General features: G+C 42.0%; 1 protein-coding gene across 6 annotated transcripts in view; it reads right to left on the bottom strand.

The window, feature by feature from the left end:
• Positions 1–16,415, bottom strand: part of ATP10B (ATPase phospholipid transporting 10B (putative)) — a 243,782-nt gene that overhangs the window by 68,130 nt on the left and 159,237 nt on the right. For all 6 annotated transcript variants that reach the window (XM_063643127.1, XM_063643129.1, XM_063643126.1 and 3 more), the window contains 3 exons: positions 11,686–11,771; positions 6,619–6,725; positions 2,944–3,075 (listed from right to left, as the gene is read on the bottom strand). In XM_063643127.1, the coding sequence (XP_063499197.1) occupies positions 2,944–3,075; positions 6,619–6,725; positions 11,686–11,771 (325 nt within the window). The remainder of the gene's footprint in view (positions 1–2,943; positions 3,076–6,618; positions 6,726–11,685; positions 11,772–16,415) is intronic.

The following is a 16,415-nucleotide window of genomic DNA, read 5'->3' as shown; positions in this document are numbered from 1 at the left end:
AGCCTAGAATGCTGTGACAGCCCATAGCAACAGCACCAGGTACAGACTGAACTCTGTTTCCTTATCTGCAAAGGAGATAACATGCATTATCCGAGGATTATGTAAGGTGAAGTGCATCCAGCACCTGTTATAGAGCTCACTAAATCTCAGTGTTCTTGTCTGTTAAATAGTAATAATACCTTCCCTATAGAGTTATTGTGAAAATAGAATAATCTAATGTTTAAAATGCTCTCAGCTCCAAGAAGTATAGAGAATAAAAGGCACAGATGATGTTGCAGCACCCAAAGATGCTTCCTTGCCCAGGAGTTTGGGCCAAATGCTGTCATACCTAACAGAAGAAAGGAAACTTACAGACATGAAGCTATTTATGTGAAGGTACCATTATAAAGCAGATGACTAAGGACAAAACACATGGCACAGAGTAAGGGCCACTGGCCTTTAAGGGAATAAGACGAGTACGGGAAAAGCCCGAGAAGGCTGAATGGACAAGGACTTGAGGGGGTCCTAGAGCCACAGCAGGTGTTGGATGATCAGGAAGGCTAGGGCAGAGTATTCTGGTGAGGAAACAAGAAACACCACCTTTACAAAATCAAAGTAAACATGTGGTCAAGAACTGTGGAATGGTGCTCATTTGAGAGCTTTCATCTTCTATAGGGCTGTGCTTTAATTAGGCATCAACAGAGTCCTGTGTATGAGTTGTTAACTCAGAATAGAATTCTGACCTTCCTCATAAACTTTCTTCATTTCTTTATTGTTTTGGGGAATCTGCCAAGCAGATTCTGGTTTACCTGTGCCTTATCTTGTCCTGTGACCTTTTAATCATTAACTTTCTTTTTCTGGAGACACAGTGAGATGATCTCAAATGTCTTTTTCACGCTGATATGCCCTGAAAAACCTGTCCTGAAGCAGAAGCAACAGTTCCTGCAGCATCTTGGGGACGGTGGCCAAATGGGCTGGGGAGAGGGTGGGAGCGGGAACAATGGCTTTCTTGTTTCCCTGCTTCCCCTCCCCCAGGTTCTCTCCTTAGAGCTATAAGCCAGCCTCAAGCAGGGTGCTATTAGACACACCTGGGAACTCCAGGCTACCCACAAGACTCAATCCCTTTGTCATCACTGTAGTGGCACACAAAGTCTCTCTGAGCTCCTACGAAGTTCTCAGCCTTTTAGACACCATCTTTCTAACAACAGCAATGGCTATGATTTCTGACTAATGCAAGTAAACAGCAAACACCACTGCTGCTGATTGGTTTTGGGTCTGCATATTTCTGGACTCAGGACATGAGTTTTTCTCTTGATTGTCCCTGGTTCTTTTTGGGATCTCCTTTAGCATCCTGAGAATCATTTTTAGAATAAGGCCATAGACAGTGGGGAGTCTTGGCCCCTCTTTATCTACACTCCGAGGATCAACTTAAAGGGCTCCAGATCACTCCTGTCTCCACCTCTCACGATGCTTCTCACTCAGCTCGGGCCACAGGCTGGCTCTGCTTTGGTCTCCATTCTTGGCCTTACTCTTGCCACATCCAACAGCCAACTGCTCTTCTGCACAAAACCATTTTCCTTCCTGCCTCTGTGCTTTGTGATTTTCCAGGGGCTAAGAGTGGCCTCTCTCTTTCTGTTCACAGCTGCCTGCAACGTCCAGCCCCTACACTGGGCTCTGCCATCTTCCTCTTCTGGCAAATGTCTACTCCACTTGAGAATCAGCTCTAGCGGCTACCTCTTCAAGAAAGACTTTCCTCATTGCTGCTCCCATAATACCCGTGGTAGGGTGAATAATACCCTCTCTCTCCCCAGGATATATCCTAATCCTTGGGGCCCCGTGAATATACTATCTTATATGGCAAAAGGGCTTTGCAGATAGGATTGGGTCATAGATCTTGAGATGGGAAGAGTATCTGGATTATGAAAGTGGCCCCAATGATGTAATCACAAGCGTCTTGTAAAAGGCAAGGAGGGCTACTGCTGCAGATGAGGAGAGGGAAATGTAGGCAGAGATTGGGGTGGTGCACTCTGAAGACTGAGGAAGGAACCACAGACTAAGGACTATAGGCAGCCACTAGAAACTGAAAAAGACAAGGAATAGATCCTTCCCTCAGAGCCTCCAGGAGGAACCAGAACTGCCGATGCCCTGACTTTAACCCAGTGGTCCACAACCTTTTTGGTGTCAGTGGCTGGTTTGTGGAAGACAATTTTTCCACAGTCAGTGGGGAGGGGGAGATGGTTTCAGGGGTTTCAGGATGATTCAAGTGCATTATATTTACAGTGCACTTTATTTCTATTATTGCGTTGTAATATATAATGAAATAATTATAAACTTACCATAGTGGAATCAGTGGGAGCCCTGAGCTTATTTTTTTGCAACTATATGGTCCCATCTAGGGGTAATGGGAGACAGCGACAGATCATCAAGCATTAGATTCTCATAAGAAGTACATAACCTAGATCCCTTGTATGTGCAGTTCACAATAGGTTTTGCACTCCTGTGAGAATCTAATGCCACCACTGATCTGACAGGAGGTACTGGTCCTTGGCCCAAGGGTTAGGGACTCCTGCCTTACCTACTGAAATTGATTTTGAACTTCTGATCTCCAGAGCTGTAACAGAATAAATTTGTGTTGTTCTAAATGACTGTGTGTTCATGTTTTACAGCAGCAATGGGAAACAAATACAGTCTGATTCATCTTGTTTTCCTTCCATGCTACGAGAGTGCCTGTGTTCAGTAAACATTTCTTGACCAAATAAATATCAGATGATATTCGGAATAGTTAAAGAGCACATACTACTTTTAGGAGATTTTCTCTTGCATTTTCATTTCATTGGCATCCCGTTAAAGTAGGCAGGGTAGGCTTTACATTTTATCAACCCTACTTTATAAATGAGGAAGCTGAAGAAACTTGCCCAAATAAATCGATTACTGTGTCCTTGTTCTTTCCAGAACATCCCATACCTACAGCTCCAATAAGGCACATGAGGATGAGGATCCCAATGCAGAAGAAGATGTCTATGTTCATGCGCCTCTCAATCTTGCTGCGTTTGTACCGGGGGCCACTGTTGTTCAGCATGGCTTTCGTCTCATGGCCTTTGAGAGAAAATGAGGAAATCAGTCCCTTAGTTCCTGTTTGCCTACGTCTTACACCATTCCCTCAGCTCTTCTCACAGGAGCTTAAGATAAAAGAGAGGCTTCACTCTTTAACCTGAACTTGCCCTGCCTCAGAAGGTTGTTGAGAACAGCTGTAGGGGCCTCACATAATTTACCAGCAGTTACTCAGTGAGCATCCCCTTCATGCATGCCAGACACTGTGGTGGGCACTGAGAGAGCTCCCATGCACAGGCTACGCCCTGCACAACTCTAGAGCATAGCCCTCATTCTGTAGTTGCCAAAGATTTATAAGTTTATTATGAACAGAGTTCTGGCAAATGATAGTAAGCTGCCTTAAGAAGGGCTGTCTTTTCCTAATTTGCACAAAGGTTCTGTTCTGTTCCACCTGTTATGGGCTAGCAGTGGGATACAACGGCAAGACATAGGGTTCACATTCTAGTGAAGATACACAAAAAGACAGAAGGGATAATTATCATTATTAATAAATCCTGTGAAATAAATAATACACAGTAAACAAAAGGCCAAGGTGGAAAAGAGGTGGTGTTGGAGAGCCTGCTCAGGGAAAGCAGCTCCAAGGAGATGACATTGAAGGGAGGCCTGAAGGGAAAGCAGAGTTGGCAGCAGAGTTTTAGGCTGGGGAACTGTATATGCAAAAGCCCTGTGGTAGGACAGTGCCTGGGACCAGTAGTTTCCCTACTCGTTTCTTTGGTCATGCCTAAGTTGTTGGTGTTGCCTGAGCGAGAGTAGTAGGTACCAAAGGTCCCCACCCCAGCACTAACCCTGGGCAGCTCCACTCCTGTGTTGAAGTTTTGCATACAATTTTGGTTAAAGAAAGGATGACAAAGTTTGAAAACTACCAATCTCACCCAGTCACCTTCTTCCCCAGCAGGTGGAGCTGAGGGCTAGAGGGTAAAAAGGATCTGCCCAAAGTGAAAGAATAAGTCAATGTCAGAGTCACATTGTGAACCCAAGGTTCAGATTGCCAGTGTTGTTCTCCTTTCACCAACCCCTGGGACCCAAGGTCACACACCTAAGAGCTAAGAGTCAAACTGAGACTTTGTCTTTAGACAGAGCCTCTCCTTTGGGGCTGCTGAATGTTAACTACAGTGCCATACTCCTCAGCAGTCAAAAGAAAAACACATCAGTCACATATTTTCTGTGCGAAATTAAAGAAAACCAATACATCAGCTCCAGAAGCAAATGGCTTTAATGCTGTTTAGCTGGTTGCCTTGTGGATTTAAAGTAGCAACAAAACAGTAGGAGTGAAAAAACCCTAGGCTTTTAAAATTAGACTCAAATTGCTGCAGTTGTGAGCCGGGGTTCCAGCAGCACTCCTGGGCCTGTAGCCTTTCTGCCTGTCTCTCAGCCTCACTCCATTCAGGGATCCTGGGACTATCCCCTTCACCCACCTGATTGTTGCCTTCTGAGACCTCTCTGTTCTTTTGGAAAGAGTTGGGTTCAAGGGGAGGAAGTATGGGACAGTGGATAAGAGTGTGGGCTCTAGAGTCAGAGCTCAGCTCTGTGGATACTTGACCTTGGGTTGCAGAGAGTTCAACTCAGGAGGCATGTGACCTTGGGTGAGTGAACCTCTTTGTACTTCAGTTCCTCATCTGAAAAATGGGAGATGATTATGGTGTATGAAGTGGGAAAATAAATCAATACACACAAAATACTAAATTAGTTTCTGGTAAGTTGGGAGTCAATGTTTGCTGTGAGGAGCACACGCTTCTACATTGGACCTCTTTCTTCTGTAAATCTCACCTTGGCCTTTTTGGGCCTTCGACTCCGAGGCCCTGTTTTACCCATTGATAATGTCAAGGGTGAAATGAGAATTCTGGACCATTGCTCTCAACCAGGAGTGATTTTACTCCCCAGAGGACATTTGGCAACATCTTGAGAAATTTGGGGTTATCTCACTTGGTGGGGGGTGCTAATGCATCTTGTGGGTAGAGGCCAGAGATGCTGCTAAATACCCTATAGGACAGCCCCTGTCACAAAGAATAGTATGGACCAAAATGTCAATGGTGCCAAAGGTGAGAACCTCAGCTCTAGACAATAATGCTAAAAACAACTGATGTCTTTTCTTTCTCATATTTTTGAGGGCCTGACATATTCCGACTGTCGTATTTGGCCCTTTACACAGATAATCTCATTCGAAACTTATAAAGCTACAAGGTAGAAATTATTAGTCCCTCTTGCATTGAAAGTTCAACCGTCTTGTTCAGGAACATGCAGAATATGAATGGATTTTACCCGTAGGCAGCCCGACTAGCTGGAGCCATGGTTAACACTCCATATCTGCCACCTTATATACCACTCCCATCACCTACTCAAGGTTTCTTCTTCATTTCTGTTCAGGCAGAGAAGCAAAGCTCTAAATCTATGTGATTATGATTACTATTTTCTTTTTTGGTAGAGTGGAGATTGCTGGAGAGTTCATTTTTAATAGATTTACCAAATGGTGTTGAACTCCATTGCTAAAGATCTTTGAAATAAGTCATCTGAACTGACAAATATAATCCCCCTCTCCCAAATTAGGGAAAGCTAGCTAAATCGTGACATTATGTTTAAAAAGACCTGTTTTTCTTTGACAATCCCAGAGAGTAAATCTTATGGTAGATGGATATTTGAATGCTCTTCTATGTCCATCAGAAGTGGGCTTCTATGGAGACCAAACCAAACAAAAAAGCAATAAGCAAACTATTCCGAAGTGTCCCAGTGAGTGGAAGACTCAGAAGAAAACACGTTCTGGAGTTTTCCAGCGAAGGTAGATGCTCCAGAGAGGCCATGTTTCCTCTGTTGTGGCCGAAGTCTTCAGGTGTTCATGGGTGCATTGTGTACCTACGAGCACTGGTGTTAAGTACTAGAGATACAGCAGCCCCAAGACTGCCCTCCAAGACTTTAGATTTCATTGCGAGAAGTGCTACTATTATCTTCTTTCATTGGAAAGCAGGATCAAAGTGGGAAGGAGAGATAGGCCTCTGTATCTGGAGCCATAAGATAAATAAAGGTAATAGTAAAAACATAACTGCAAAAACAACTAAAACCCACTGAGCCCTCTCTTTGCTTTAGGCAGTGCTGGATGCTTTTCATGTGCTGAGTAATTTGATCCTTACAAACACTCTATGAGGCAAATACAAATATTCTCCCCACCGTACAAATGAGGAAATTGAGGCTCCAAAGGGGAAGTTGTTAAGTTTGGTGAGGTTATTCCACAGGCTCAAGAAGATACACTTCATTCTGGCTTTAGTTAGTAGCACAAAACCACTGGGATGACTGTGAATCCCTTTCCCTGTCTTGTGCAGATGGGTGATATTAATTCGGAATCTCATTATGTCTCCTGTAGAGTGAGTGAACTGCTGTGATTCCCAGCCTCCATTTGCTTAGCTGAGAAATGGGAAGTTACATGAGTAAATGGGAAGTTACTGTGAACAGTTGTTGGTTCCCATTGACTGAAGATGGATTTGGAGGGGGAAGGATAAAGGAAAATTCAGACAAAAGAAACTACCCAGAGACAATAACCTGCATAGATGACAATGCCAACAGCCATCTCGGTGTTTCTGATGGTGCAGCCTCGAAGCAGAAGACTCTCACAGCCAAAGCCAGTCCTGGTCTGGTCAGGATGCTCCCTGGGGATGATGAATAAAAGACAGGGGGTGGTTTGGTGGCCTCTCCATGCTGTCACTGGGTAGTGTCACAGAACTAGAAGTGGTGAGTGAACATGATCCCTCTCCTTCCTGTTTTTTTCAGAAGAGTGATGGTAGCTCAGAATCTAATCTCCTTCATGTTCAAGGGCAGATCTCTATTGCTCCTAGGAGGCCTGGGTGGGAGCTAGACCATTAGAAGCAAATTGTCCACCCTGAGAAAACTGCCCCATTTATCAACATAAAAGGCAGAACTCTGGTGAAAAAGCCTTGGCTTCAATTCTCATATTCAAAATGTTTTTATGCAGGTTGCAGCAAAGAAGTCAGCCAAAACCCACCAAAACCAAGATGGTGATGAGAGTGACCTCTGGTTGTCCTCACTGCTACACTCCCACCAGAGCCATGACAGTTTACAGATGCCATGGCAACATCAGGAAGTTACCCTATATGGTCTAAAAAGGGGAGAAACCCTCAGCTCTGGGAATTACCCATGCCTGTCCCAGGAAACTCATGAATAATACGCCTTTTGTTTAGCATATAATCAAGAAACACGCATAAAAATGGGCAACCAGTAGGGCCGGATGCAGTGGCTCAAGCCTGCAATCTCAGCACTTTGGGAGGCCAAGGCGGTGGATCATGAGGTCAGGAGTTTGAGACCAGCCTGGCCAACATGGTGAAACCCTGTCTCTACTAAAAATACAAAAAATTAGTCAGGCATAGTGGCAGGTGCCTGTAATCCCATCTACTTGGGAGGCTGAGACAGGAGAATCGCTTGAACCTGGGAGGCGGAGGTTGCCGTGAGCTGAGATTGCACCTTTGCACTCCAGCCTGGGCTATGGGGCGAGACTCCACCTTAAAAAAAAAAAAAAAAGGGGCAAGGGGCTGCTCTGCTATGGAGTAACCTTTCTTTTATCCCTTTCTTAATAAACTTCCTGTCACTTTAAAAAACAAATAAACAAACAAAATTGTTTTAGGGGCAAAGTGCAAGGGAACTGGCTTTTGGCCTTACAAGGACTGGCAGTGTTCACATGCTCATTGTCATTCAGCTTCTAGGGACCTGAACTTCAGAAGCTGAACTTCCAAGGGGAGCCTCCAGGTAGTCTTGCTTTTCATACAGGGGACAGGGGACAGGTAAGAATGGTAAAGTAAGGAAGGGCAGGTCGTGGGTTCCTCTCGTTCTGAGCCACATCACTCACTCAGCCTCTTTCCTGTACCAGCTTTCACTTGCTCAATAGCTCATAAAATAAACAGACCTCACAGGAGTGGCCCTTTGCCCAAATTATTGGGAGGCAGATCCTAAAAGTAGAGATAGTTTCTTCTTTCTTTTAGTCCAGGGAGCATTGCAGTTTTCTACCTCACACTAGAAACTTCTGAGTCCAATCAACTCTAGTTATGACCTGGGGTCTGGCCTTTACTCTATCCTGATGCTGTTCCTTTTAGAATTTCAGCAAGCTTAAATATAACTTTCCAAACCTATTGGGGAGAAGAGAAAAATGATAATCTGAACTCTTAGAGCTCTTTTTTAAACTTGTAGTTCTTCAATACTTCTTATCGCTAAGTCCAGTTATAAGCCTTTTTCACTCAAGCCTCATGACAACCTTATAAGACAGGGCATATTATCATACCCACTTTAAAGATAGGGAAACTGAGGCAAGTTCATAAAGCCAGGAAGTGGCAGAATGGGGATTCAAAACTAGTCTGGCCCCAGAGTGCTATACTGCCACTCAACATGCCTTTTAATGCTAATGATTCCTGTGTTTATAAACTACATTTACTTACATGATTTTGTTTGACTCTTTGTGGTCTGGGAAGTTAGCAGGATGATTATTTTTATTATGAAAAAGTAGAAGGTCAGAGTGGCTGAGATTTTTCCAAGGCTATACAACTAGTACATGGGACATCCTAAGACCAGGGAATCTAGGTCACAGACGCCCACCCCACTGAGATTTTCACCACATTAGGGTACCTAAAGTACTACCCCACTCACCCACACTAAATCAGAGTCATTTCTGTTTTCAGTTCTGCTGAATGTGTCAAGGGGGATGTTTCATCTCATGTTAGTATATTCTTGACCCTATTCTAATGTTTGTCTATCCTACTTTTTAATGTAAAGGATGCTACAGCAAATAGTAATCTGTAGTTAGAATATAACTGTTTTGATTTCATTGTACGAATTTTTACCTCTTAAGTATGGCAAGTGATCCTGGTTTCCCATAGGGCCCAGTGATATAAATTTTCCTTTTCAAATAAATTTGATAAAAAGTAAGGTAATTAAAAATCTGGTAGATAAAATAGATCTTACTGAATATGATAAAAATCATAAAGGTGGTCTAAGAATGACTGAGGTTCAGGACCCACCATTGCTCCCTCTGTTCATTAAGGAGGAGGTTGGCTGTGGATTTAATATTGGGTTAATGAACCTTGCTTGTCTCACTGTCAGTAGCTTGTGGTTTCAAGAATGATTTTAGGATGTTCTGAAGTGATAGCATATGAGAGAGGCTTCTACTTCTCTCGGTTGCAATGTTCCTTTTCAGAGAACGGTAGAAAAGGATTTGCTATCTTATAGCTGCTGTCTATTTAGCGCTCTTGGTTTACAAGGATGGTCTATTATACTTTTTATAGGCCAGCATTTCTCAACCTTGGTGATATGAACATTTTGGACTACACAATTCTCTGCTGGGGTGGGGGGCTGTCCTGTGCATTGCAGCATCCCTGGCCTCTACCCAGTGGATGCCAACAGCACCCCTCCCCAGTTGTGGGAAGAAAAATGATTCTAGACATTGTCAAATGTCTCCTGGTTTGAGTGGTGGTGTTGGTGGTGGTGGTGATCGTCCCTGGTTGAGAACCACTGCTCTGTAGAGGTTCTTTCATTCAAAAGTTGCTTTTTCAAATTGGACACCCCAAACTTTCAAACAGATCATTAAAAGCTGTTCATCTTCTAGCCAGCCTGTGCAGCCTCAGGGAGCTTCTAAATTAACGGGACCCACAGAAGCTTCTGGGAAACCCAGAGGCATCAGACCAGTGGGTCTGCTCAGGAAGAAGGTGGAGACCATCTGTGGGTGCCAGGCCTGAGGGTGTTCTTGCTGAGTACAGCAAGGATGTAGGAGCACAGCAAGGAATTCTCCTTCATTCCATGGGTTAGCTACTCCGCTGTCCAACTGGACTTTTAGGACTCATCCATGAGGCCCAGTCAGGTAGAGGAAGGACAGGTCTCCCAGAGCAGCAACTAGGAAGAGGAGATGCTGGGGGCTGAGTGAAGCTGGGAGAGTTCTGTCCTGAAATCTGTCTGAGAGGGGCAGGCTGGAGCCCAGGTTGAAAGCTGAGAAAGGCTGGCTGTTAGCCTGAGCTGTTTTGGGGAGAAAGGGTCCTAAACAGAAATCTAACAATGAGGCTGTTTTCTAAGAGGATGTGGAGAGTGACTCAAGGCATGAGGGATTTGGGATGAATCAAGTTCTCAAACCTAAGGCACAGGGGGCGCCCTTCTCTTCAGAGCAGGTGACAGGCTTTACCATCCTTTGCAGCGAAGGCCTTTTTCCCAGGACTTCAGGCCCTTCTCTGCTTGTCTCCTTCTGCTGGCTCTGTGTATTTTAAAAGTAATTTGCCTATAAAAGCTACGGTTTCTCTGGTATTGTTCTTATTGTTTCTCCTTTCTATTTCTCCTCGTTATATCCCTCATGGCCTGAGGACATGTGGGTGGAAGAAAGCAAAGACAACTGCATTTCAGGGAGCTGCAGGCCCTATTGGTGGAGAAATTGGTGTAACATGGCTGAGCTCCGCAATGTATGGCTATGGAAAGCACACTGGGGCTGGAGTCAAAAGACCCTCATATAAGTCCTGGCTTTGTCTTGTACCTGCTGTGAGTTAGGGAGAATCTTTGCGTCTATAAAGTCTCAGATATCATAATCCACATCACAATATTTGCCTTCTGGGGTTGTTGTGAAGATTACGTGTGATAACGTTCTCTAGAAGTCCTCTGAAAACTGTTAAAGCAAGCTTGTCCAACCCATGGCCCACATGTGGCCCAGGGTGGCTTTGAACATGGCCCAACACAAATTCGTAAACTTTCTTAAAACATTATGAGATTATTATTATTATTACTACTTAGCTCATCAGCTATTGTTAGGGTTAGTGTATTTTATGTGTGGCCCAAGACAATTCTTCCAATGTGGCCCAGGGAAGCCAGAAGTTTGGACACCCCTGTAGAAAAGCATCGTATAAGGGCATTTACTCACATCTATTACTGTGGCTCTTATTTTGTGAGAAGACTAGTGGTCTGATATGGGAGCAGAATCGCAGTAAAATTCTTAGGCTGAACCAAAGTTGAGGAATAAGAATAACAACTATCCTAATAGCAGGAGCCACTGTTAACTGAATATTTCCTCTCTGCCAGTTGCTGTGCTAAGGGCTTTGTGTATGCTGACACTTATTCTTAGAAAAGAAAAACCCTTTGATATAGATATTATAATTTTATTTTATGGATGTGGAAACAGGCTCAGAGAGGTGAATTAATTTACCCAAGGTCATATAGCTTGTAATTTGCAGAACCCCGATTCAAACCCAGATCTGTCCATTTCCAAAGTCCCTGTTCTTAACCTACAATGCAATATAGGCACTTAAAAAATTGATCTTAATTAAATCATATTCACCTTCCTGAATCAGAGCACAATCTTGATTTTGATGCTATTTTACTAAGGTTTTTTTTTTTTTTTTTTTTTTAACTACATTGGTGAATTTAACCCTGCAACATAAATATCACTCAGCAAAAAAAAAAAAAAAAAAAAAGAAAAAGTTTCCCAATTTTAATTTCTTTAGTCCCTCTTTATCACACACATAAAAATAAAATTCCTCAGGATGAAGATGCTTATTTGTTTGGTCATTTCTAGACAATATATTTTCTAGCTGCAGTGGAGATATTTACTAGCAGCATGGAACATGAGATACTTACATATAACCCTTAAATTTGTTGAGGTGGTTGTTGGGTTTCTCACACACGATGGTATTGTGGAAAAGCTCTGGTTCGAACTGTACCTCCTGTGAGAGAGAGAACTCTGTGAGTTTATTAATTCAGAGGGGTCTAGTCTTAATAGGATCACTGGGAGAGCTAATCACCATTAGAAGCATTGCAAATAAGGTAATCCCTGCTTTGTCACACTTTGATAGTTGTAATGTGTCAGAAAAAAAGTTAAGTCCTCATTAAGGAAGAGAAAGCAAATACCAATGAAAAGTTCGATGCAGTGCAGAGGGAAGTGATTACCCTGATTGCATTTCTCTGACCTGCCTGGGTCTAGGCCTCTAGCCCAGATCTAAAAGAACTTACTGCAATGATGGAATGTTCTGAAGTATGGAAGCCACTAATCACATGTGGCTATTGAGCATTTGAAGTGTGGTAGTTTGACTAAGGAATTGTTTTCTTAAAAAATTTAATTTGATTTTAATTAAGCTTAAATAGCCACATGTGGCTAGTGGTTATCACATTGGATACCACAGAAATAGATTATTAAAAAGAAGGCATTATAAATCACACCACATAGAGATATCCACAGCTAAAATGCTTGCGCATGTAATACTTCCAGGGTTTTAAATATATATATCCATTAGCCGGGCATGGTGGCTCACACCTGTAATCCCAGCACTTTGGGAGGCTGAGGCAGGCAGATCACCTGAGGTCAGCAGTTCGAGACCAGCCTGGTGAAACCCCGTCTCTACTAAAAATACAAAAATTAGCCAGGCATGGTGGTGTGTGCCTCTAATCTCAGCTACTCGGGAGGCTGAGGCACGAGAATCACTTGAACCTGGGATATGGAGGTTGCAGTGAGCCGAGATCGCGCCACTGCACTCCAGCCTGGCAGAGCAAGGCTCTGTCTAAAAAAAATACATATATATAGACATCTATATCTATATAGATATAGATGTCTATATATATGTATCTATATCTATATAGATATAGATATCTATATATATGTATCTATATATATGTACACACACACACACATATATGTATATATACACACGTATATATATCTCCACACCCACATATATTTGTGTAGGTATATACATGTGTATTTATGCATTTTAACAATGAGATTTAGTGTTCATAGATTTTGAACATTTTTACAGGTTATTAAATTTTTCTACATTTTTATTAACGTCTGCACAAAAACCTATTGTATGAATATGTGGCAGGCCAGGTCTCACTAACGCAGGCCTCCATTACAACTGTGCCAGCACTGAGTAGCTAGATTAAACATTAAAAGCTGATTGAGCCAGTGTCCTTATACAAAGGCTGGAATGTAACAAAGATCCCACCAAGGTTGCCTAGGCTTTTCCTGGGACTTGAAGCATGAGAGGATAATGAAGGAATTCTTAGCAGGACCCTTTTCAGGATGAAATAAGTTTAATTGGAGATCTGAAGAAACTCCCCAGGCCTCCACAAACAAGTTTACTGGTGTCTAAAGGAACTCCCCAAATCATTATGATTTGTCAGGAGACAAGATAAAGTAATCACCCCAGCACCTAGACTCATTTAGATTAAACTTACTGAGGCTCCAGAAGTAGGTCTTCAGGACCCAGACCTCAGTTATAGATTAAAAGAAGTTAATCACTTATGTCTTCAGACGAATGCACACTTACACGTAGACATATAGCTTAGAAGGTATATAAACTCTGGAAAACTTTGTAATTTTGAGTCGGTCTGGCAATAACTTCCAGGCCTTCTCCCTGTAACTGGTTAGAGAAATAAAAACTCTCTTCCTCCCCAGTTCATCTGCATCTTGTTATTGGGCCATGAGAAATAGCAGCCCAACCCTCAGTTTAGTCCAGGAACAAAACTGACCGTATTTCCTTTAATCATTTCACCATTTAATAGGTATAGTGTTTCAATTTGTTTTGCTGTTATAAAAATGCTGTGAAAATAGTAGCTAATAGAGCAAAATAAATAGCATTTACTGGACTCTTATTTCTGCCAGACACTGTAATGAGAACTTTATTATCTATTTTCAAGCTTACCATCATTCTGTGAAGCAGGAACTTTAATTTGCCTCTCTTTAGAGATGAGAAATCTGTGACTGAAAGGTAAAGAAGGCTCCCCATGGTCAAACCTATTTAAATCTCATGGGCTGGGATTTTAATTCAAGTTCAACTGCAGACCCTCTACTCCTTACTTGCACAGCACATTGCTTCCTGGTGAACAGTCTTGTAGCTAAGTACTTTTTTGAAAGGCATTTCTGTTGTACAAACTCTTTTAGTCCAATGGGGATGAAACACAACTTGAGGTGGGGAGATCTTGCTTTCTGACTCCCTTTACATTGACTAATCCTACCTTCAACTCATGAGCCTTCGTTTCTTCATCTGTAGAATGGGGCTAACATCACCTGCCCTGCCCATCTTAATTGTGCCTCAGAAAACAGAATCTATGTGGAAAAGTGTTGAAACATGTAACATTCCACCCAAACCGAAGGCAGCACTGGTAAAGGTGGGATTGGAAATGGTTTCCTGGGTAGAGCTGTTAGCAAGGGGTGTGAGTTTATCACTGAAAGCTTCAAGGTACAGCTATTCAAAGGGGCAAATTGATTCAAAGAAATGGTAGCATTTTCTGGCTTCGTGTAAGTATACTGTCCATTGGATTTGAGGGGGTGCCAACATAAATAAGCTCTCTACTCACTTGAAATAAATTACCCATCCAAGAGTTTCTAAAAATATGGCCCTTTTCCCTCTAGGTATTGATTCTTTCAGGGACAAACACTTGCTGAGCTCCAAGATGATGACAAATCATGCTGTAATTTGTCAGCTACTTTCATGCCTCTGATTAAGTCGTGTGCTTCACTCCTGATCCACACCACTCAGCTCAGTGCTGGGTCTCTAAATCCAAACTCATTTCAGATATGACTGGCAGTGGGGTCTGAGCACTAATGATCCTTCTGTAATGCCTCGGAGTCCCTGCTGCCTGTTTAATCACACCCGCCGGGCCCCAGCAATGGTGAAGTTTGACTCTTGTTCCTCTGTTGGGGCTTCCTAGCCACCTCCCTCCTGAAATGTCCCTCCCTCCTGCTGTGTTCTCCTTTCCTGCTGAGCACGGGATTTTTGTCCCCTGTCTTCCTCTTTTCATGAAGAGGTGACCTTGCTCTTTCTAGCTACTTGTCCCCTGGGCTCTATTCTTCAGTTGGAGGAAGAGGGGCTGTGGAGAGGGGCACATGGGTCCTGCTGGCTGCAAAGACAATCACTGAGGCCCTGCTTGCTTTTAAGAATTTGCTGTATTTCCCTCCAGGGCAGGTGCTGGGCCAGCCCAAGACACAGAGAACTGCTGAGCCTTACAAACCTGTCAGGGTTCTTATTTATTTATTTATTTATTTATTTATTTATTTATTCAAGACAGGGTCTCACTCTGCCACCCAGGCTGGAGTGCAGTGGTGTGATCACAGCTCACTGTAGCCTCGACTTCCCGGGTTCAAACAATCTTCCCACCTCAGCCTCCTGAGTAGCTGGGACTACAGGCGTGTACTACCAGACCTGACTAATTTTATATTCTATAAAATAAAATTATATATATATAATATATACATATATATAATACATATATGTACATATTTATACATATACATTTATATATGTATACATATTTATAATTTATATATATTATATATAATATATACATATATTTATGTACATACTATATATGTATATATAATATAATGTATATATAATATATAATATATAATATATACATGTATATATTATACACATAAATATATGTATATATATTATATATACATGTATATATAATATATACACACATATATATTATATATGTATATATTATATATACATAAATACATGTATATATATCATATATACATAATACATTATATATGCTGTATACAGGTATACACATGTAAATATATATATACAGGTATACACATGTAAATATATATATACAGGTATACACATGTAAATATATATTATACAGGTATACACATGTAAATATATATTATACAGGTATACACATGTAAATATATATTATACAGGTATACACATGTAAATATATATTATACAGGTATACACATGTAAATATATATTATACAGGTATACACATGTAAATATATATTATACAGGTATACACATGTAAATATATGTCATATATACATGTATACACATGTAAATATATATTAATGTGTGTGTATGTATATATTATAGAGATGGGGGGGTCTTACTCTGTTGCCTAGGTTGGTCTCAAACTCCTGAGCTCAAGCAAGCCTCCTGCCTCAACCTCCCACAGTGCTGGGATTACAGGTGTAAGCCATCGTGCCTGGCCAGGGTTCTTATTTTAACCTTGTTCAGGAGTTTCTGATTCCCCTGTGAGATGGTGTAATGTCCTCTCACCACCCTGTAGTTCTTCTTAGATTATGGAAGAAGCTCGCCTAACTGGCCACTTCTTTTTGACCCAGACTTTTATCTAAGGCACTGCCCTTTGATGAAAGTCTTGCTATCCAGCAAAAGGCCTAGGGAGCCATTAAGACACAGGAAAAGACCAATCCTTTCCAGAGAAGAGTGTTCGTCTCTGCAGCTCTTTAGGTCAGACCTACCTATCTGGAGCACTTACTATGTGCCAGACACCTGTCATAAAGTTCTCACAAAAACCTTAAGAGGTTTGGACAGACGTGCAGATGGAGACTAAAGTGT

Source organism: Symphalangus syndactylus, chromosome 7 (assembly GCF_028878055.3).
Source record: "Symphalangus syndactylus isolate Jambi chromosome 7, NHGRI_mSymSyn1-v2.1_pri, whole genome shotgun sequence".
Taxonomy (NCBI): domain Eukaryota; kingdom Metazoa; phylum Chordata; class Mammalia; order Primates; family Hylobatidae; genus Symphalangus; species Symphalangus syndactylus.
This window is presented reverse-complemented; position numbering and strand designations above follow the sequence as displayed.